Source organism: Nerophis ophidion, linkage group LG16 (assembly GCF_033978795.1).
Source record: "Nerophis ophidion isolate RoL-2023_Sa linkage group LG16, RoL_Noph_v1.0, whole genome shotgun sequence".
Classification (NCBI taxonomy): domain Eukaryota; kingdom Metazoa; phylum Chordata; class Actinopteri; order Syngnathiformes; family Syngnathidae; genus Nerophis; species Nerophis ophidion.
Genome location: NC_084626.1, coordinates 24,045,814 through 24,069,964, shown reverse-complemented (window position 1 = coordinate 24,069,964; position 24,151 = coordinate 24,045,814). Strand labels below are relative to the sequence as shown.

General features: G+C 41.1%; 1 protein-coding gene across 6 annotated transcripts in view; it reads left to right on the top strand.

The window, feature by feature from the left end:
- The window catches only part of chl1b (cell adhesion molecule L1-like b), a 254,285-nt gene that overhangs the window by 218,410 nt on the left and 11,724 nt on the right, over positions 1-24,151 (top strand). For all 6 annotated transcript variants that reach the window (XM_061874747.1, XM_061874748.1, XM_061874744.1 and 3 more), the window contains one exon: positions 11,070-11,201. In XM_061874747.1, coding sequence (XP_061730731.1) covers positions 11,070-11,201 — 132 coding nt within the window. The remainder of the gene's footprint in view (positions 1-11,069; positions 11,202-24,151) is intronic.

The following is a 24,151-nucleotide window of genomic DNA, read 5'->3' as shown; positions in this document are numbered from 1 at the left end:
TACATACAGCTGGCGTAAATAGTGTTGTGATCCACCGCCCGGATCATATATGGTTTTGGTTTCTGAGTCCTTTTGTGTTTTGTCGATCGTTTTGGGCTCTTCCTGTTCTTAGTTTTTGCACTTCCTGTTTTATCTTGTTTCCATGGTTTCTCATTTGTCCCACCTGCTCTTGTTTGTCAGGCGCACCTGTGTTCTGATTATTGTTTCTGTATTTAAACCTGCCTTCTCCCTTTGTTCGGTCTTGGTCCGTTGTTTGCTTCACGCGACTCTCGCGTTGGTATTATCCCTTATGTCTTTACATGTGCTAAGTCTCGTCTTAGCTTCTCGTGCGCTTGGCACGTCACTTTTTGGACTTTTTCCTATGCTAAGTTTAGCGTTAGCTTCCCGTGCGTAGGCACGTGCTTTATTTTGCCTTTTGTATCAGTGTTCTTTCATGTTTTATATATTAAATCAAGTCTTACCTGCTATTCCTGCCTGTCTGGTCCTCGTGTATCTTGGGGTGACTCCACACGCATCACAATGCGCCAACATCGTGACAAATAGACTGCAATGACAAGATATTTCATGTTTGAACTGAGAAACTACATTTATTTTTGCAAATAATCATTAACTTAGAAATTAATGGCAGCAACACATTGCAAAAAAGTTAACACAGGGGCATGTTTACCAGTCTGTTACATGGCCTTTCCTTTTTAACAACACTCAGTACACGTTTGGGCACTGAGGAGACCAATTTTTGAAGTTTTTCAGGTGGGATTATTTTTCATTCTTAAGTTGTTCAACAGTCTCTGTTGGAGTATTTTAAGCTTCATAATCCGCCACACATTTTCAATGGGAGACAGGTCTGAACTACAGGCAGGCCAGTGTAGTACCCGCACTCTTTTACTGTGAAGCCACGTTGTTGTAACACGTGGCTTGCCATAATCTTGCTGAAATAAGCAGGGGCGTCCATGATAACGTTGCTTGGATGACAACATATGTTGCTCCAAAACCTGTATGTACTTTTCAGCATTAATGGTGCTTTCACAGATGTGTAAGTTACCCGTACTTTGGGAACTAATACACCCCCATTCTATCACAGATGCTGGCTTTTCTACTTTGCCCCTTCGTTTCGTTTCGTCTTTGTCTGGAGGACACAAATTCCACAGTTTCCCAAAAAAAATTGAAATGTGGACTTGTCAGACCACAGAACACTTTTCCATTTTGCATCAGTCCATCTTAGATGAGCTCGGGCCCAGCCAATTCCGTGGCGTTTCTGGGTGTTGTTGATAAATGGCTTTCGCTTTGCATAGTAGAGTTTTAACATGCGCTTACAGATGCAGCGACAAACTGTTGTTATGGACAGTGGTTTTCTGAAGTGTTCCTGAGCCCATGTGGTGATATCATTTACACACTGATGTCGCTTTTTCATGCAGTACTGCCTGAGGGGTCGAAGGTCCGTGATGTCATTGCTTATGTGCAGTGATTTTTTTTCAGATTCTCTGAACCTTTTGATGATATTACAGACCGTAGATGGTGAAATCCCTACATTTCTTGCAATAGCTCGTTGAGAAATGTTGTTCTGAAACTGTTGGACAATGTGCTCACGCATTTGTTCACAAAGTGGTGACCCTCGCCCCATCCTGGTTTGTGAATGACTGAGCATATCACGGAAGCTGCTTTTATACCCAATCATGGTTTTTGATTGATTGATTGATTGATTGAAACTTTTATTAGTAGATTGCACAGTACAGTACATATTCCGTACAATTGACCACTAAATGGTAACACCCGAATAAGTTTTTCAACTTGTTTAAGTCGGGGTCCACGTTAATCAATTCATGTCTTAATGAAATTAAACAATGGATGTCCGCTAACTTTTTGCAACTCAACGCCAAAAAAACGGAAATGCTGATTATCGGTCCTGCTAGACACCGAACTCTATTTAATAATACAACTCTAACATTTGACAACCAAACAATTAAACAAGGCGACACGGTAAAGAATCTGGGTATTATCTTCGACCCAACTCTCTCCTTTGAGGCACACATTAAAAGCGTTACTAAAACGGCCTTCTTTCATCTCCGTAATATCGCTAAAATTCGCTCCATTCTGTCCACTAAAGACGCTGAGATCATTATCCATGCGTTTGTTACATCTCGTCTCGATTACTGTAACGTATTATTTTCGGGTCTCCCCATGTCTAGCATTAAAAGATTACAGTTGGTACAAAATGCGGCTGCTAGACTTTTGACAAGAACAAGAAAGTTTGATCACATTACGCCTGTACTGTATATACCTTTATATACATATATACATACATATATACCTATACTGTATATACCTTTATATACATATATACATACATATATACCTGTACTGGCTCACCTGCACTGGCTTCCTGTGCACTTAAGATGTGACTTTAAGGTTTTACTACTTACGTATAAAATACTACACGGTCTAGCTCCAGCCTATCATGCAGATTGTATTGCACCATATGTCCCGGCAAGAAATCTGCGTTCAAAGGACTCCGGCTTGTTAGTGATTCCCAAAGCCCAAAAAAAGTCTGCGGGCTATAGAGCGTTTTCCGTTCGGGCTCCAGTACTCTGGAATGCCCTCCCGGTAACAGTTCGAGATGCCACCTCAGTAGAAGCATTTAAGTCTCACCTTAAAACTCATTTGTATACTTTAGCCTTTAAATAGACTCCCTTTTTGGACCAGTTGATCTGCCGTTTCTTTTCTTTTTCTTCTATGTCCCACTCTCCCTTGTGGAGGGGGTCCGGTCCGATCCGGTGGCCATGTACTGCTTGCCTGTGTATCGGCTGGGGACATCTCTGCGATGCTGATCCGCCTCCGCTTGGGATGGTTTCCTGCTGGCTCCGCTGTGAACGGGACTCTCGCTGCTGTGTTGGATCCGCTTTGGACTGGACTCTCGCGACTGTGTTGGATCCATTGTGGATTGAACTTTCACAGTATCATGTTAGACCCGCTCGACATCCATTGCTTTCCTCCTCTCCAAGGTTTTCATAGTCATCATTGTCACCGACGTCCCACTGGGTGTGAGTTTTCCTTGCCCTTATGTGGGCCTACCGAGGATGTCGTAGTGGTTTGTGTAGTGGTTTGTGCAGCCCTTTGAGACACTAGTGATTTAGGGCTATATAAGTAAACATTAATTGATTGATTGATGATGTTCCCAATCAGCCGGTTCACCTGTGGGATTTTTCCAAATAAGTGTTTAATGAGCATTCCTCAACTTTTCTCAGTCTTTTTTTGCCACTTGTTGCAGGCATCAAATTCCAAATGAGCTAATATTTGCAAAATAAAATAACAGAATGTTCCAGTTTGACTGTTAAGTATCTTGTCTTTGCAGTCCCTTCGATTGAATATAGGTTGAAAAGGACTTGCAAGTCGTTGTATTCTGTTTTTATTTACGATTTACACAGCGTGCCAACGGCTTCACGGTGGCAGAGGGGTTAGTGCGTCTGCCTCACAATACGAAGTTCCTGCAGTCCTGGGTTCAAATCCAGGCTCGGGATCTTCCTGTGTGGAGTTTGCATGTTCTCCCCGTGAATGCGTGGGTTCCCTCCGGGTACTCCGGCTTCCTCCCACTTCCAAAGACATGCACCTGGGGATAGGTTGATTGGCAACACTAAATGGTCCCTAGTGTGTGAATGTTGTCTGTCTATCTGTGTTGGCCCTGCGATGAGGTGGCGACTTGTCCAGGGTGTACCCCGCCTTCCGCCCGATTGTAGCTGAGATAGGCGCCAGCGCCCCCCCGACCCCAAAAAGGAATAAGCGGTAGAAAATGGATGGATGGACAGCGTGCCAACTTCACTGGTTTTGGGGTTTTGTATGAATAGAACCGATACCACTAATGCATTAGTCGGTTCTAAAACAGTTTTCATTTCACTGCTGCGCCACGGGAATTAAAGGGACAAATGATCTATATCCCAGCCTAACTGTCTAGCCGTAGAGTGCCATCACTTGAATGGGACTAACACGCCTAATTGTCAGTGATTGATTTGTTGAGCCCCGGTCCCCGCTCTGCACGGCAGTGTATTGACCCAACAGTCACCTGACATTTCCATATTATCTTCAGCCGGCTAAGCAGCAGAACCGCACAGTGAGACGAAAAGTTGTCTGAGCGCGGGGGGGGGGGGGGGGGGGGGGGAGTTGTGAGCACATACTGGGAAGGGTGATATTTATAGGTCATTGTGATAGGTGGATATGTGGGAGCTGTTTAAAACGGCCATATCAGAATATTATGTGGCCTCTCCTTATCGAGAAAATCCCCCTTGACTTTGATGCCGGCGTCTTCCAGAGGGTCGACTCCCCTGCTGGCCAAACAGCTGCTTTCTCCAGTATTTTAATGGCATGCTGAGAAGTGCAATGACAAAACCCAGGAGACGGCCTATGGTTTATTTTTAGCTCAGGGCCTGATCTTAGTCAAACTCATTGTCCCAGGTCCAAGGATTAGAATTACCATAGCCACGGACTAATCCATCAGCGTTAGTCAAAGACTGTCATTTGCACTAGTTGGGATGGCGAGCGCAGACGCAGGTGCTGAATTATCACCTGAGTAAATAAAGCACCTGAGCTGAAGGCACGATGGATTTGCATGTTTGCCACGGGGGAAATGGAGTGGATTGATGTGGACCTGTTCAGACAGCAGCTGCCAAGGCATACTAATGACGCACATCATTCACTCCATCATTAGATGTTGTTCCTCCCCTGTCGGCTGGCAAAAAAGGCCACGTCATTTGATATCTCCGGGTATCTGACACGATTTAAAGGGGAACATTATCACAATTTCAAAAGGGTTAAAAACAAAAAAAAACAGTTCCCAGTGGATTGTTGTATTTTTTGAATTTTTTTTCAAAATTTTACCGGTTGCGGAATATCCCTAAATAAAGCTTTAAAGTGCCTTATTTTCGCTATCTTCGAAACCACTGTCCATTTCCCTGTGACGTCATACAGGGCTGCCAATACAAACAACATGGCGGTTACCACAGCAAGATATAGCGACATTAGCTCGGATTCAGACTCGGATTTCAGCGACTTAAGCGATTCAACAGATTTCGCATGTATTGAAACAGATGGTCGAAGTATGGAGGCAGATAGCGAAAACGAAAATGAAGAAGAAATTGAAGCTATTGAGCGAATAGCTATTGACGCTATTCGGCCATAGCGCGGGTGTACCTAATGAAATGGCCTATAGCATGGTTGCCTTATTAGCATCGCCGGTAAAATGTGCGGACCAAACGATCAAGACTTTCCCCTTTGTCACTAAAGCAACTTAAATCCGTCGATTGGTAAGTGTTTGTTTCGCATTAAATGTGGGTATCTAGTTTCAAATGTACATACAGCTGGCGTAAATAGCATGTTAGGATCGATTAGCATTGCATGTTAGCATCGATTAGCTGGCAGTCATGCTGCGACCAAATATGTCTGATTAGCACATAAGTCAACAACATCAACAAAACTCACCTTTGTGATTTCGTTGACTTAATGGTTGCAAATGCATCTGCAGGTTATCCATACATCTCTGTGCCATGTCTGTCTTAGCATCGCCGGTCAAATGTGGAGACACTCTGGTACATTCAATGTGAGTCTGGCGGCAGATTTCTTGCCAGTGGTGCAACTTGAATCCCTCCCTGTTAGTGTTGTTACACCCTCCGACAAAATACCGACGAGGCATATGTCTCCAAGGTTCCAAAAAATAGTCGAAAAAACGTAAAATAACAGAGCTGAGACCCGTTGTTTGTAATGTGAAAATTAATATGGTGGGTGTGTTACCTCGGTGACGTCACGTTCTGACGTCATCGCTAAAAGACCGATAAACAGAAAGGCGTTTAATTTGCCAAAATTCACCCATTTAGAGTTCGGAAATCGGTTGAAAAAATAGATGGTCTTTTTTCTGCAACATCAAGGTATATATTGACGCCTGCATAGGTTTGGTGATAATGTTCCCCTTTAAGGAGAAGAAAGACAGTCAATGTCGATACCAATAAAGTTGGCCATTTTACCGCAGAAAGCAAATATCGGTGTCTCTGGGGGATCGCGCAAAATCAACCCGATTGTACACAGCTAGCCAGGCGGCATATGCTGTCTGTCATGATACACTCATGACGTGTTGCATGTGTCATGATCAATATAAAGTGTGACTCACTCGATGGACGGTTCAATTCAATCAATCAATCAATCAATCAATCAATCAATGTTTATTTATACAGCCCTAAATCACAAGTGTCTCAAAGGGCTGCACAAGCCACAACGACATCCTCGGTTCAGAGCCCACATAAGGGCAAGAAAAAACTCACAACCTAGTGGGATGTCAATTAGAATCAGACATACTTTATTAATCCCCGAGGGGAAATAAACATTTTCAGCACAATCCCATTCAAGATCAGACAAACATTACAGGGAGACAGAACAGGATCGCTGACGGGTCTGCCAACTTCCGGCGCCCCTCACAAAAAGGTGAGATACAGGTAAACAATGTGAATGACTATGAGAAACCCCCCGCCTCTAGAGGAGACCGGATGCAATGGACGTCGAGTGGGTCTGACATAATATTGTGAAAGTCCAGTCCATAGTGGATCAAACATAATAGTGAGAGTCCAGTCCATAGTGGATCCAACATAATAGTGAGAGTCCAGTCCATGGTGGGGACAGCAGGAGACCATCCCAAGCGCAGACGGGTCAGCAGCGCAGAAATGTCCCCAACCGATGCAAAGGCGAGCGGTCCACCCCCGGGTCTTGACTCTTGTTGTGGTCCATCAAATGAGAGCAATCAACTATACTTTGACATCACTTTAAAAATGCATTCATAAACTGGCAACAATACTTTATTTACATTTTGTAACCTGTATAATAACCAAACTGTAGCGACATTGCGCGTGTATCGGACGCCGCGGTGTGCTTGGATGCATCCTTGCTCATCCATGCGGACTGGACACTAGCCAAAAGTTGGTGGGCGGCTGAGGGTAGAGTCGGCTGTCTTGGTTGCTTTGTTGGGTCTGCTCCTGGCCGAGAGTTGGTGGGCGGCCGAGGGTGGAGTCGGCTCTCTTAGTTGCTTTGTTGGGTCTGCTCCTGGCCGAGAGTTGGTGGGTGGCCGAGGGTGGAGTCGGCTCTCTTGGTTGCTTTGTTGGGTCTGCTCCTGGCCGAGAGTTGGTGGGCGGCCGAGGGTGGAGTCGGCTCTCTTGGTTGCTTTGTTGGGTCTGCTCCTGTATGCTGTCTGTTATGATACACCCATGACTGATCAGTATAAAGTGTGACTCACTCAATGGACAGTTGAGGTCCAGCTAATTAGAACAATCAATCAATCAATCAATCAATCAATGTTTATTTATATAGCCCTAAATCACCAGTGTCTCAAAGGGCTGCAAAAACTACAACACAAACCACAATGACTTCCTCGTTAGAGCCCACATAAGGGCAAGGAAAATTCACCCCAGTGGGACATCGGTGTCAGTGACAATGACTATGAGAAACCTTGGAGAGGACTGCATATTGCTCCCATTAGCTGCATTGCTAGCCGCTGAGAACGAGACGATTTTTATATGTTAGAAAGCGAAAAAAGAATGAAAACCTTTTGACATCTTGTCTCTGGTCAGGATTGTGAATAGTAAATGAATCAACTTTTTTTCAATGTTATTGAAATAATAAGCCTCAAAACATTGCATCTTTTGTCGCAACTTTCTGAAAAAGCTGCCGCAAATTCAGACATTTTAAGCTGCAACTTTGAAAAAAAAATTATAATGACACCGCACAAAAGGTACATAAAAATTTGGTTCGGTACGTACCTCGGTTTAGAGGTCACGGTTTAGTTCATTTTCGGTACAGTAAGAAAACAACAAAATATAAATGTTTTGGTTATTTATTCACCAAATTTGTAAACAATGGCTTTATCCTTTTAACATTGGGAACACTATAATAATTCTGCCCACGTTAATCAACATTAAATTGCCTCAAATTGTTGCTCAGATTAAATAAAATGACAAAACTTTTCTTCAACATATAAAAAGTGCAAAATTATACAGTTTTAAGTTAACTCATCATGCTTAATTTATTACAGCATTTGGGAAGCCTGTAGTTTATTTTTATTATGTAAATATTTAGGGCTGGGCAACGATTAAACATTTTAATCGAAGTTAATCGCACTATTTCTCCGATTAATCGCGATTAACTGCATTGTACACGCAAAGCCCAATAATGAATTCAAAAGTAGTGTGTAGTGCACCTTTATTGGAATATTCTCCCACATGAACAAAAGAGCCAAAACATTTGTTGTGCAAACACAATTTAAATCAGTCCTTGTTAAACAGTAGCAGTTAAATAGCATATTTTATGAAAATCAAGTCAAAAAATGTAAATACAAACATTTAAGCGTATTGCCACTGCCAGGGTATTTAAGTTATCCTGTTTGTTATGGAACATAAACATAATCTACATACAAATCTCTGAGCCACAATCATAACATCTGAACAGGCAATTTCTGAGGTAACAGCAGAAACATTTTTTTTAGCAGGGATCTTATGTTTAAAAAACCTATATTATAGGTAGTGGGCTGTTTTAGGGAAGTTTTGATCAAATTATCCGTAGTAGTAATATTAATAATGTTGTGTTTATTCTGCGTAGTGCACTTAGAATAATTATGACCATATCTAGGAATTGATATGATGGGAATTTTCCAATTGTTTGCTTGGTGCTTTGATAAACTGAACGCATATACATGGTACTATATTGTGATGTTATGAGCCAGGGAAAAAAAGAACTACCCTACCCAGCATGCAACAGGAGTGAGGAGCATGTATAGGTTGTGTCGCCATGACGGCATCTTGTATGTTGTGATATGCACGCTCTGAAAGCAAACGTTAAGAACTCAGCCAACACTCCTGGTCTGCATTATTCATAAATAGACAGACAACACATATACTCCGCTGCTTCACAGGCCGCTGGATGTAGCCGGCAAAGTATTCCCATGCTAGCTAGCCGCTCTAGCAAGCACGCCTCATTCAGTCCAAAACGGCCCGATCTATCCACATCCAGAATTGTCTGGCGGTCGTAAGTGATCCCGGAGTGACCACGCTGTAAGCCAGCCAGGAAATTTGCAGAATTGTCCTGTATTTTTGCCAAATGTTCCATTTTTACCAAGAGCCCTTCGATGCCGAAGCCCATCCGGGCGACGCCATCTTGTTAAGAAAAGGCGTTAACAAAATAAAAGAATGTAAACAACATACGCAAATGTGCGATAAAATAATTGTCGGCGTTAATAGATTGATGAGTTAACTCGTAATTAACACATTAATTTGTCCACCCCTGTAAATATTATATTTTTATCAACATGTGATAGCAGGGACCCTGCCATTCAAAGCTTTTCTGTCCGTAAAACACACACAAACGCACACACAGACACACACACTGCAAAATGAGCTAACGTTACGCTACAAGCTAATTAGCCTTCACCTCAAGCCAGAACTGCGAGTGAGCTGATCTGCAGTTTAAGTTTCTAGAAGGTCAACGGGCTCATAGTGATGTTAGTAGTAATTGACTGGGAGATGTTTATTATCATTTGGGGAGAGTACGCTGCCTTATGCTCACTTGTTAAACAACTATCTGCTCAAGGCTGAAGCATTTACTACATGCGCTCTGAATACGCACTGCTGATTGGCTGTTACCGTTATATATGTAACCAATCAGATGGTTGTGTGGGTGGGACAATGCTGGTTGCTGAGACAGAGGCAGAAGAGGCAAAGCAGATTGTTAACACTTTAGCTTAGAAACTGGTTCGGTACACCCCCGTACCAAAACGGTTCAATACAAATACACGTACCGTTACACCCCTACCCCACAATCTTGGAGGGACTGATTACAGTTTAAAAACTGATAGTTAAAAAAATATATTTTTTTTCTCGAGTTGGGGAGGAGACCCTGCCCCAAGTGGAGGAGTTCAAGTACCTAGGAGTCTTGTTCACAAGTGGGGGAAGAGTGGATCGTGAGATCGACAGGCGGATCGGTGCGGCGTCTTCAGTAATGCGGACGTTGTATCGATCCGTTGTGGTGAAGAAGGAGCTGAGCCGGAAGGCAAAGCTCTCAATTTACCGGTCGATCTACGTTCCCATCCTCACCTATGGTCATGAGCTTTGGGTCATGACCGAAAGGATAAGATCACGGGTACAAGCGGCCCAAATGAGTTTCCTCCGCCGGGTGGCGGGGCTCTCCCTTAGAGATAGGGTGAGAAGCTCTGCCATCCGGGAGGAACTCAAAGTAAAGCCGCTGCTCCTCCACATCGAGAGGAGCCAGATGAGGTGGTTCGGGCATCTGGTCAGGATGCCACCCGAACGCCTCCCTAGGGATGTGTTTAGGGCACTTCCAGCTGGTAGGAGGCCACGGGGAAGACCCAGGACACGTTGGGAAGACTATGTCTCCCGGCTGGCCTGGGAACGCCTCGGGATCCCCCGGGAAGAGCTAGACGAAGTGGCTGGAGATAGGGAAGTCTGGGCTTCCCTGCTTAGGCTGCTGCCCCCGCGACCCGACCTCGGATAAGCGGAAGATGATGGATGGATGGATGGATGGATATTTTTTTTCTTAGTCCACTTCCTTTATACAAGCATTGGAGTATGTTTTTACATTGATTACCAGTAGAGTAGCAGCAGTTTATTGTTGTATGTTTGTATATAAGTTATTAATAGATTCAAAAACGATTGATTTATTTATGGGGGAAGTATTCATGACACATTGTTGGGTTTTGCCAGGTGATATTAGTGTGCATCCATATGCATATAGATCTTTCCGTGCTAGAGTTCTAGTACGCTATGATCCAGCCATACTTTTGTTGTGCATTTAAGCTGCACGTCCTTGAGCAGACCGTGGTTCCTCCTATTGTCTCTTGGATTTATTCCCATTTGTACAGCGCTCCGTACTTGATTACTCAGACGAGCGAATTAGCCGTTTAATATAAACACTGGATCGTCGTCAGCGTGCTTCTCCCGCACGCGATCTGCGTCGTCGGCGCAAACATTCGATCAAGTGATCCGAGGAAAAAGGTGAAGGTGTGTCAAAGTCACCGAGTCTTCTTTCCTCCTCAGATCTGGCCAGCATCCGTGGAGGAATATCTAACCAGAGCTGGTTTATCGGCCTGCTGTGTGCCATCGCGCTGCTCACACTCATTGTGTTGATTGCCTGTTTTGTCAACAGAAACAAAGGAGGTAAATACTCAGGTAGGTTCTCACATGCCGACACACACTTGCCTGCACTTGTTACATTTTGTATTTGTTGCTGGGAAAACAATCAATCTTCTAAAAAGCTGTTAACAAAAATAATCATTACCCCACAAAACCATTTCTTTTTTTAATTAACATCCAGCATCAGACATTCCTATCCATTACATCATATTTGCATACATCATGTATCTATTGTCTGCCCTAGATTTGGTTTGCATCCCAACGATGCAGCCCCCCCCCCCAAAAAAAAAACAGCACGAAAAGAAAACAAAGTAAAAATGATATTTACAGATAAATCAATGCCGTTGTGGCTTGTGCAGCCCTTTGAGACACTCGTGATGTAGGGCTATATAAGTAAACATTGATGGATTGATTGATTGATCGATTGATGGAAAAAAATGTATAAAAAAATAAATAATAATAAAAATCAGAAATAAAATGAAATAATATAAACAGAAAGTAAATAATAATAATACAAAATTATTTTAAAAAATATATAGACATATATAGGGGAGTTGTGTTGTAACGATACCAATATTTTCGTACCGGTACTAAAATTATTTCGATACTTTTCGGTACTCCTCTAAATAAAGGGGACCACAAAAAATGGCATTATTGGTTTTATTTTAACAAAAAAATATTCGGGTACATTAAACATATGTTTCTTATTTCAGTTAAGTCTTTAAATAAAATAGTGAACATATAAGACAACTTGTTTTTTAGTAGTAAGAAAACAAACAAAGGCTTCAAATTAGTCTGATGACATGTGCAGTAACATATTGTGTCATTTATCATTATTTTAATACAGACAAGTAGTAAAAATATATATATATTAATCTACTTGTTCATTTAATATTAATATCTGCTTATTTTCTCTTTAACATGTTCTATCTACACTTCTGTTAAAATGTAATAATCACTTATTTGTCTGTTGTTTGATACTTTCCACCAGTTTTGGATGATACCACAAATGTGGGTATCAATCCAATACCAAGTCGTTACAGGATCATACATTGGTCATATTCAAAGTCCTCATGTGTCCTGGGACATATTTTCTGCTAAATCAGGCTAGAATTAAGGTTTTAGAATCAGTTTCCCAAAGTCCTGACTTAAAATAGAGCTGTTTGGCCACAATACCCAGCAATATGTTTGGTAGGAGAAAAGGTGAGGCCTTTAATCCCAGGAACACCACACCTACCGTCAAGCATGGTGGTGGTAGTATTATGCTCTATGTCCTGTTTTGCTGCCAATGGAACTGGTGCTTTACAGAGAGTAAGTGGGACAGTGAAAAAGGAGGATTACCTCCAAATTCTTCATGACAACCTAAAAAGTTGGGTCTTGGGCGCAGTTGGGTGTTCCAACAGGACAATGACCCCAAACACACGTCAAAAGTTGTAAATGAATGGCTAAATCAGGCTAGAATTAAGGTTTTAGAATGGCCTTCCTAAAGTCCTGACTTAAACGCGTGGACAATGCTGAAGAAACAAGTCCATGTCAGAAAACCAACATATTTAGCTAAACGGCACCAATTTTGTCAAGAGGAGTGGTCAAAAATTCCACCAGAAGCTTGTGGATGGCTACCAAAAGTGCCTTATTGCAGTGAAACTTGCCAAGGGACATGTAAGCAAATAATAACATTGCTGTATGTATACTTTTGACCCAGATTTGGTCACATTTTCAGGAGACCCATAATAAAATCTGCTCCATCAGACATCACATGGACAAAAATAAGACCTTCTGGAGGAAAGTTCTGTGGTCAGATGAAACTAAAATGGAGCTGTTTGGCCACAATAGCCAGCAATATGTTTGGAAGGGAAAAGGTGAGGCCTTTAATCTCAGGAACACCATCCCTACCGTCGAGCATGGTGGTGGTAGTATTATGCTCTGTGGCCTGTTTTTGCTGCCAATGGAACTGGTGCTTTACAGAGAGTAAATGGGACAATGAAAAAGGAGGATTACCTCCAAATTCTTCAGGACAACCTAAAATCATCAGTCCGGAGGTTGGGTCTTAGGCGCAGTTGGGTGTTCCAACAGGACAATGACCCCCAAACACACGTCAAAAGTGGAAAAGGAATGGCTAAATCAGGCTAGAATTAAGGTTTTAGAATGACTTGTGTGGACAATGCTGAAGAAACAAGTCCATGTCAGAAAACCAATACATTCAGCTGAACAGCACCAATTTTGTAAAGAGGAGTGGTCAAAAATTCAAACAGAAGCTTGTGGATGGCTACCAAAAGTGCCTTATTGCAGTGAAACTTGCCAAGGGACATGTAATTAAATATTAAAATTGCTGTATGTATACTTTTGACCCAGCAGATTTGCTCACATTTTCGGTAGACCCATAATAAATTCATAAAATATTTCATAAATATTTTTTTTTGGTGATAAACAAGTACAGTGGGGCACAAAAAAGTATTTAGTCAGCCAGCGATTGTGCAAGTTCTCCCACTTAAAATGATGACAGAGGTCTGTAATGTTCATCATAGGTACACTTCAACTGTGAGAGACAGAATGTGAAAAAAAAATCCAAGAATTGACATTGTAGGAATTTTAAAGAAGTTATTTGTAGCATTTGGTCAACCATTCAAAGCTCTCACTGATGGAAGGAGGTTTTGGCTCCAAATCTCACGATACATGGCCCCATTCATTCTTTCCTTAACACGGATCAATCGTCCTGTCCCCTTAGCAGAAAAACAGCCCCAAAGCATGATGTTTCCACCCTCATGCTTCACAGTAGGTATGGTGTTCTTGGGATGCAACTCAGTATTCTTCTTCCTCCAAACACCACGAGTTGAGTTTATACCAAAAAGTTCTATTTTGGTTTCATCTGACCACATGACATTCTCCCAATCCTCTGCTGTATCATCCATGTATCCATTTTGGTATAAACTCAACTCGTCGTGTTTGGAGGAAGAAGAATACTGAGTTGCATCCCAAGAACACCACACCTACTGTGAAGCATGGGGGTGGAAACATCATGCTTTGGGGCTGTTTTTCTGCTAAGGGGACAGGACGATTGAGTGAGAGCTTTGAATGGTTGAACAAATACTTATTTTCCACCATAATTTACAAATAAATTCTTTAAAATTCCTACAATGTGAATTCCTGGATTTTTTTCCACATTCTGTCTCTCACAGTTGAAGTGTACCTATGATGAACATTACAGACCTCTGTCATTATTTTAAGTGGGAGAACTTGCACAATCGGTGACTGACTAAATACTTTTTGGCCCCACTGTATGTGCTCCAATCTCTCTATCACAAAAACATAAGAAATCATTGGAAACTCAAAGACAGCCATGACATTATGTTCTTTACAAGTGTATGTAAACTTTTAGACCACAACTCTGGTTTGCATCCATTTCTTCAAAGTTGAGCCCAACCCACAAAAAACATTTCGTTGTAAAGGTGTACATTAAGTAAATAATGGAAGTAAATAATGAAGCAACCAGGAATGCAGAGGGACCAATAAACACTGAAGTTGCCTCCTGTGAGGAAAAGAAAGCGATGGGAGAAAGAACAGGATGGGTGCTGGTCTGTGGTCAAGGCCTCCAGCTGCTCAAAGTTACAAATGAACATCACGGACACGAACAAAATGAGGAAAAGCGTGAAGAATGTAGCTTTACTTTAAGTCAGGGGTGTCCAAACTTTTTCCACTGAGGACCATTTTCATGATTTTTATTTTAGAAACTAATACAATATATGTATAAAAAAAAAAATACATCTAAGCCTCCACTCAGTTATGATCCCAGGGACCACAAAGGGTTTTGGTCAAAAAAATATATTAAAAATGTGTCATTATTCAGTATTATAATTTTTATTATTACGCAAGTTTTAAATCTCTAGATCAACATTAGAAAATAAAAAAAGGAAAAAACACAAAATATGCAATATTTTCACCCAATAACCTTTTTAGGTGGATTATTTGAGATTATATAATAATTGGAGCCTTAATTTTGGATTTGGATTCATTATTATTTTTTGAGCAATGACACTTCAAAACAAATCACACTAAAATAATTGGAGATACAAAAGTGTCCTACTCATTAAAGTGTTAAAAAATAAATTATACATTAGGGACGGCGTGGCGCAGTGGGAGAGTGGCCATGCGCAACCCGAGGGTCCCTGGTTCAAATCCCACCTAGTACCAACCTCATCACGTCCGTTGTGTCCTGAGCAAGACACTTCACCCTTGCTCCTGATGGGTGCTGGTTGGCGCCTTGCATGGCAGCTCCCTCCAATGTGGAAGTAGTGTCAAAGCGCTTTGAGTACCTTGAAGGTAGAAAAGCGCTATACAAGTTCAACCCATTTATCATTTAAATAATCTCGTAGAGCAGGGGTGTCAAACTCAAATACAGAGTGGGCCAAAATTTAAAACTGGACAAAGCCGCGGGCCAAGGTTCAACAAATTAACCTTTTAATAGGGACCCAAACAAGTTTTGCATTGAATATTGAACGAGCAAGGCTTATATAACTTTATAGTGACATGCAAAATCGATTTTCAAATAATAATAATAATGATAATTTAAAAATATCAATATTAAATAAAATAAAAAATAAAAAAATGAATGCCTCTTTCCTATTTGCAGCTTTCTGATGTAAATATCAACGTTAACTTGGCTGGGTTTGGTGGTAGCGGGGGGGCGTGTATATTGTAGCATCCCGGAAGAGTTAGTGCGGTTGTGTTGTGTTTATGTTGTGTTACGGTGCGGATGTTCTCCCTAAGTGTGTTTTTCATTCTTGTTTGGTGTGGGTTCACAGTGTGGCGCACATTTGTAACAGTGTTAAAGTTGTTTATACAGCCACCCTCAGTTTGACCTGTATGGCGGTTGACCAAGTTTGCATTGCATTCACTTGTTTGTGTGTAAAGTCTGCCTATAGTATTTGACCGGCACAATGTTTGTATGGAAGAAAAGCGGACGGGACGACAGGTTGTGGAGGACGTTGAATGCAGTGCCTTTAAGGCACGTCCCCAATGATGTTGTTTGGGTGGAAATGGAGAGAAATTCGGGAGAATGGTTGATTTTCGGCAAGGGCGCTGAAATTCGGGAGTCTCCCGGGAAAATTGGGAGGGTTGGTAAGTATGAGTATTAGCGGTGAATGCGGTGTTATAATACCGTTAATTTGATATTGCCTCAAGGGCCAAATTAAATTACACAGTGGGCCAAATTTGGTCCGCGGGCCAGAGTTTGACACCCATGTCGTAGAGCGATCGGAAAGTGCTGGATATTTCCACGCCGCCTCGTAAACAAAGCAACGCCTGCAGCGAGACGAGATGCAAATGCTGCACGTGCCGCTGTAGTGCAGTTAATGAAGACATAAGCTTTGTCGTTATCTCCGTTTTGTTTTTTTTGTTGTTGTTGTTTTTTTTCTCTCCCTTCCTTTCCTATTGAGACCCCGAGAGGCCTTAATTGCCTTTATTATTCACAGCTAATGGCCATCAGGTTGTTGTCTGGGCAGCAATCGCTTCACTCGTCATGAAAATAAAAGAGAGACACGGCTCGGTCCTTGGTTCTCTCATTACGTTCTCGTTTATGGCCGTCTGAAAGGTGTATTGTGGGCGTAAATAATATACCCCCCCACCCCCCCTGTCCCCGGTGTACGGTATAAAACACTTGTAAACACCTTGTATCTAAATCACAGCTGCAGGAGGGGAGGGGTTGAAATGGGCCCCGTTCCTGGGTGGATCTCGCGTGAGAGGAAAAGGAGGGTTGATCATTTTGCAATAGATAAGGATGGAATGCGCCACTCTATACATACCGTATTTCCTTGAATTGCCGCCGGGTATATAGTATGCGCCTGACTAGAATTACTGCCTGGCCAAACTCGTTTCGAAAAATAATTAGCGTACCGCCGACTCAGGATTAACGCCGGGTCAAACTCGTTTCGCAAAATTTTATTTTTGCTAGCACACGTCTAGAATTTCCGCCGGGTCAAACTCATTTTGCAAAATAATTAGCATATGCCTAGAATTTCCACAGGGTCAAACTCGTCACGTCAGGAGTGACACTTCACCTGTCATCTTTTTCAAAATGGAAGAGGCTGATTTCAATCATTTGAAATTGCATAAAGGGAAGAAGATTAGGAGTTATTCAGTCGGATTTAAGGTCCAAGATATTTAATATGCTAAAAAGAACAGTAAGCAGCTATGTTTTATTAATATACCGTAGCTGCGTGTGTCAAATATGAGTCATTAAATGACTCCCGCCTCCTGGTGGTAGAGGGTGCCAGTGATCCTTTTTGAGATTGCTCGGCTGCAGAAGAAGGGACAACAGGCAGCAAGAGTGAGCGGCGATTTCCTCTCGCTTGCACTTTTAACATGGAGGATTACATATCTAAAATAAACCAGTTTTCTAAAGTGGACTTTCAATCGAAGCAGGAGGTAATAAAGGAAGTTCTCCATCGAGACAGAGAGACTTTTAAAACTGAAGAAAGATAAGGAAGACTCCTATAAACAAGTTATCAATGCTTTTTATCAGAAAGAGCTGAGCATGGACTTCATTTATAAGTAAAGGTAAGACCATACTAATGTTTTTTTTTATTAAATGTGCTTTTCATGATGGTATCCTTACATCACACTCAAATTTATAAGTGCAGGCCTAAATTTACCGCATGCCTTTGGTGAGCTGTTTTAAATTAATTAGCGCCCCGGCGGCAATTCAAGGAAATACGGTAGTTGCGATCAAAAGTTTACAGACACTTGTAAAGAAGATAATGTTATGGCTGTCTTGAGTTTCCAAAAATTTCTACAACTCTTATTTTTTTGTAATAGAGTGATTGGAGCACATACCGTATTTTTCGGATTATAAGTCTCTCCGGAGTATACGTCGCACCGGCCGAAAATGCATAATAAAGAAGGAAAAAAATATATATACGTCGCACTGGACTATAAGTCATATTTTTATAGCATATATAGAACATGTTGTACGTTTACCAAACAATCTGTCACTCCTACTCGATAAATCCGATGAAATATTCTTCCTCGATGTCGCTTCTAAACAATTCTGCCAATTCGAAAGGTATGCGCCACTTCCTCTTGTCATTTTCTGCTGCATATTTCACTACATCCAGCTTGTAATCTGTAGTACATGATTTCCTTTTCGGTGCCATTTTTGTTTAGCCCTTCTCAGTTTTTATAAGTTACCGCCAATGAAGAAATTATCCATTTTAATAGCTACGGCAGTAGCATATAGCAGTTAGCATCCCATGACCCACAATGCACTTCTGCCATGACCCTCCCCTACCGTATTCTTATTGGTTGACGTGTGTGTGACGATTGCTGACATTTTCTTCGTCTCGTCCGCGAATGAGATAAATAATATTAATTGATGTTTTACGGTAACGTGTTAATAATTTCACACATAAGTCACTCCTGAGTATAAGTCGTACCCCCTGCCAAACTATGAAAAAAACGTATATAGTCCGAAAAATACGGTACGTGTTTATCACAACAAAAAAAAACATTTATGAATTTTGGTATTTTAATGAATTTGTTATGGATTTACTGAAAATGTGAGCAAATCTGCTGGTTCAAAAGTATAAATACAGCAATGTTATTATTTGCTTACGTGTCCCTTGGCAAGTTTCACTGCAATAAGGCGCTTTTGGTAGCCATCCACAAGCTCCTGGTTGAATTTTGGACCTTTCCTCCTGACAAAATTGGTGTAGTTCAGCTAAATTTGTTGGTTTTCTGACATGGACTTGTTTCTTCAGCATTGTCCACATGTTTAAAAGTCAAGACTTTCGGAAGGCCATTCTAAAACCTTTATTCTAGCCCGATTTAGCCATTACTTCACCACTTTTGACTTGTGCTTGGGGTAGGGATATCCGATAATATGGGACTGCTGATATTATCGGCCGATAAATGCTTTAAAATGTAATATCGGAAATTATTGGTTTCAAAATTATTAGTATCGGTTTCAAAAAGTAAATTTTATGACTTTTTAAAACGCCACTGTGGGCCGGCACTTCGTTTGCATGCCGGCCCAGTCACATAATATCAACGGCTTTTCACACACGCAAGTGAATGCACGCATACTTGGTCAACAGCCATACAGGTCACACTGAGGGTGGCCGTATAAACAACTTTAACACTGTTACAAATATGCGCCACACTGTGAACCCACACCAAAAAAGTAACAGAACATAGACACAACAAAACTAATACCCAGAACCCTTTGCAGCACTAACTCTTCTGGGACGCTAGAATATACACCCACCGCTACCTCCTATAACCCCCCCACCGCCCACCCCACCCACCTCAAACTCCTCATGCTCTCTCAGGGAGAGCATGTCCCAAATTCCAAGGTGCTGTTTTGAGGCATGTTAAAAAAATAATAATACATTTTTTGACTTCAATATTAAATATGCCAGTGCCATCTTGGCATTTTTTTTTACATTACTTAAGTTGATTTAATTTGGAAAACCTTGTTACATTGTTTAATGCATCCAGCGGGGCATGACAACAAAATTAGGCATAATAATGTGTTAATTCCACAACTGTATATATCGGTATCGGTTGATATCGGAATCGGTAATTAAGAGTTGGACAATTTCAAAATATTAGATATCGACAAAAAAGCCTTTATCGGACATCCTATTTTGGGGTCATTGTGCTGTTGAAACACCCAACTGCGCCCGAGACCCAACCTCCGGGCTGATGGTTTTAAGGTTGTCCTGAAGAATTTGGAGGTAATCCTCCCTTTTCATTGTCCCATTTACTCTCTGTAAAGCAGCTGTTCCATTGGCAGCAAAACAGACCCAGAGCATAATACAACCACCACCATGCTTGACGGTAGGTTTGGTGTTCATGGGATTAAAAACTTCACCTTTTCTCCTCCAAACATATTGCATATAATCAACACTTAATGTACTTAATGGTACCAATTATTTGCTACTATTGTGTGAGTTCATGTGATTAAAAAAAAGATGTTTAATAATTTAATATTTTGTTTTTACTAAACATTTACCATCAATCTTATAACTCAACTTTCAAGTAGGATTCTTATCAATACATTGATTATTATTCTAATTAAACCATGAAAAGATTTATGACTTTCTGAATATTTTCTTTCTAACTTATGAGCCCTCTAAACTTGAAAAAAAAAAAAAACACCCTTGATGTCATGACCCTTTTTTGGATTTGTGTTTTTTTTCCTGTGTGTGGTGTTATTTCCATTCGGGTGTTTTTGTTTCCACTTCCAGTTTGTCTTTCATTTTCTGCCGCTTCTCTTCCTGCCTGAGCGCTGTCTCTCCCACCTGTCCCTAATTGGCAATCAGGACACACCTGTTCCTACTTGCCAATCAGGATGCTTTAAAAGCAGCCCCAGTCCTCCTGGACCATTGTGCTGTTCTGTGTTGTGCACTTCCAAGCGCTCCTATTTTTTTTTTTACTTTCTTGTTTTGTGTCTGTTGCTGCCTCAACAGGTGTTGGCTGTTTGTTTTAATGCCAAGATTTTAAAAGTCCGGCCCGCCTGTGCACAGATTTACCTCCATGTGGTCCCTGAACTATAATAAGTTTGACACCCCTGTTATAGATGAACTCTCGCACAGTTTTTAAACACAACCATTAATCTTTGAAAAGACTTTTAGATGATCTGTGCATTACACTGCAAAAAGTCAGTGTTCAAAAACAAGAAAAAATGAATAAAAAATAAAAATTGGGGTATTTTATTTCAACTAAGCAAAATTATCTGCTATTAGAGTAAGAATATTCGGCTTGTCAAGACTTTCCAAAACAAGTAAAATTAGCTAACCTCAATGAACCCCAAAATACCTTAAAATAAGTATATTCTCACAAATAACAAGTGCACTTTTTTTGGTAGACAAAAAAAGAGACATTTTTGCTCAATATATTGAAAAATATTCTTAAATTAAGTAAATGCTATAGTATGCGATCGGCATCATGATTTTTTTTTTTTTCATGCTTAAAGTAAGAAATGATTACTTTAAAAAGTAGTTTAATACTTGTGAGTGTTGATGACACAGCTTTGCAACAATTGATATTGTAGTTTCAAGCATCCATCCATCCAATTCTACCGCTTATTCCCTTTGTGGTCGCGGGGGGCGCTGGTGCCTATCTCAGCTACAATCGGGCTGAAGGCGGGGTACACCCTGGACAAGTCGCCACCTCATTACAGCGCCAACACAGACAGACAGACAACATTCACACTCACATTCACACACTAGGGTCAATTTAGTGTTGCCAATCAACCTATCCATCCATTTTCTACCGCTTATTCCCTTTCGGGGTCGCGGGGGGCGCTGGTGCCTATCTCAGCTACAATCGGGCTGAAGGCGGGGTACACCCTGGACAAGTCGCCACCTCATTACAGGGCCAACACAGACAGACAGACAACATTCACACTCACATTCACACACTAGGGTCAATTTAGTGTTGCCAATCAAGTTATCCCCAGGTGCATGTCTTTGGAAGTGGGAGGAAGCCGGAGTACCCGGAGGGAACCCACGCAGTCACGGGGAGAACATGCAAACTCCACACAGAAAGATCCCGAGCCCGGGATTGAACCCAGTTTCAAGCATGTTTTACTCAATATAGGTCATACAAACTCAACTACAATCTGTAATATCTTACTGAGATCATTTCGGACCAAAACCCTTAAAACAAGTAAAACACTAACATAAGATCTGCTTAGTGAGAAGAATTATCTTATCAGACAGAAAATAAGCAAATATCACCCTTATTTGAGATATTTAATATTACTTAGATGTGCAGTTTTTGAAGTGGATATGTGTTCATTTAGCCATTTTGTTTGAAAATGCTTAACTTGGGTCATAAATATGTCAAATGTGCATATATAAGCATTGGTCTTATTTGTTTTACTAATAGGCTGTACATAGTCGAATGCGAAATGGTAAGGAACGATGTTTTTTTATCTAAAAATAAACATTTTGAAAAATCACGATAGAGTGAAGCCTCAAAATTCGAAGCGCAACATGGCAAGGGACGACTGTATCTCGTTGTCTTACACTTCCAAGTGTCATTTGCCTTAGTTTAGTTTAGTCTTTAGTTGAAGATACGATGCACGGAAACATTAAGCTCAAAGACGTATGCTAAATAGCTAATTTGGGGGGGTGTATATATTTAAAAGTATTTCATATATATATATATTCATGAATAAGTATATCAGTTCGGCCACAGTATTCAATGGAGAAGTTTGATCTAAAAAATTAGCAGGCACCATACCCCTTCCGCTTCGAGCTGTCCTGGATGAACTAAAATTATTTTTTTTCCAATCATTTTGGAATTTGCAAACGTATTTCTATTTCTTACTCGTCATCGCCAGTTTCTTCTTTGTTCTTCTGCTCTGTCTCTGTTATGTTTTTGGACATTACTACTTGCTGTAGTTTTGAAGCAATGCATGATGGGAATCCGGATGTTGTGTGTCAGTGTATTAACGTGCCGGCTGGAATAAACACATGGTGAGAAAAAGCTCCGTGCCTGCCGACTTTATGCGTTATAGCATACTTGCCAACCTTGAGACCTCTGATTCCGGGAGGTGGGGTTGTGGGTGGGGGGCGTGGTCGAGGGTGGGACGGAGACGTGGTTTGGGCAGGGGCGTGATTAAGAGGGGAGGAGTATAATTCACCAACTCGAGTATTTCATATATATTTCATATATATATATATATATATATATATATATATATACATATGTATGAAATACTAGACTTTCAGTGAATTCTAGCTATATATATTTATTTTATTATATAAATTAAATAAATAGTGGAATTTCAGACGGCACCTTTCAAATACACAGTAATAAAAACACAGTTGTTCTACTAACTGTACTGTGCTTGCTGGTTACTAAAAAAAACAACAACACTTACCTTTCACTATATGAGTAACCTTTGTTCTGCCATTTGCATACTGGCGATAGTCACTTGCCGTCAGGTGCACAACACCACGTAAATCGTTGGCCAATCAAAAAGCAACCCCATAACGCTATAGCCAACATTCACCAGGAGATGGCAACAGACAACATAGAATCACTCTATTACAGACAGCGTCGCCATGGCTGTAACTTCCTCGTTCTTCTGCTTCGTCTCCTTGTGTGTGCAGTTTTTTTATTAAAATCCGTAGATGTTAACGTGATTGGGCAGGAAAGCTGTTTATATAACAGGAAAGCGGACGTGAAAACAAGCTGTCCCCACTCATGTCCGCATGGAGCTGGAGGGGGCGTGGCCTCCAGCTCCGGGTGAATTTCGGGAGATTTTCGGTAGAACATTTTTTCCGGGAGGTTTTCGGGAGAGGCGCTGAATTTCGTGAGTCTCCCGGAAAATCCGGGAGGGTTGGCAAGTATGGGTTATAGATAAACCTATGGATAATGGACACATATATAACAGTCTCCTTTTCAGGTGAGAGAGGATGCTAAAGGCAGTGCCTTTAAGGCACGCCCCCAATATTGTTGTCTGGGTAAAAATCGGTAGAAATTCGGGAGAATGGTTGCCCTGGGAGATTTTGGGGAGGGTTACTGAAATTTGGGAGTCTCCCGGCAAAATTGGGAGGGTTGGCAAGTATGTTTTACACATTCACAGGCGTTTTAATTGGTCAAACGGTAGATTGCGGGACATCGAAATAAAAACAATATCAAGTCCAATTTTGAAATGAGCATATCCCGGTTGAACTACTGCATTCAGTTTTAGAGGTATTCGAAAAGAACATGATTTATTAATGCATTTTGACATATCAGGGCCATTTAATGATGACTAGATTGATTGATTGATTGATTGATACTTGTATTAGTAGATTGCACAGTACAGTACATATTCCGTACAATTGACCACTAAATGGTAACACCCCAATAAGTTTTTCAACATGTTTAGTTTGGGGTCCACGTTAATCAATTCATGGTACAAATATATACGATCAGCATAATACAGTCATCACACAAGTTAATCATTTGAGTACGTACATTAAATTATTTAC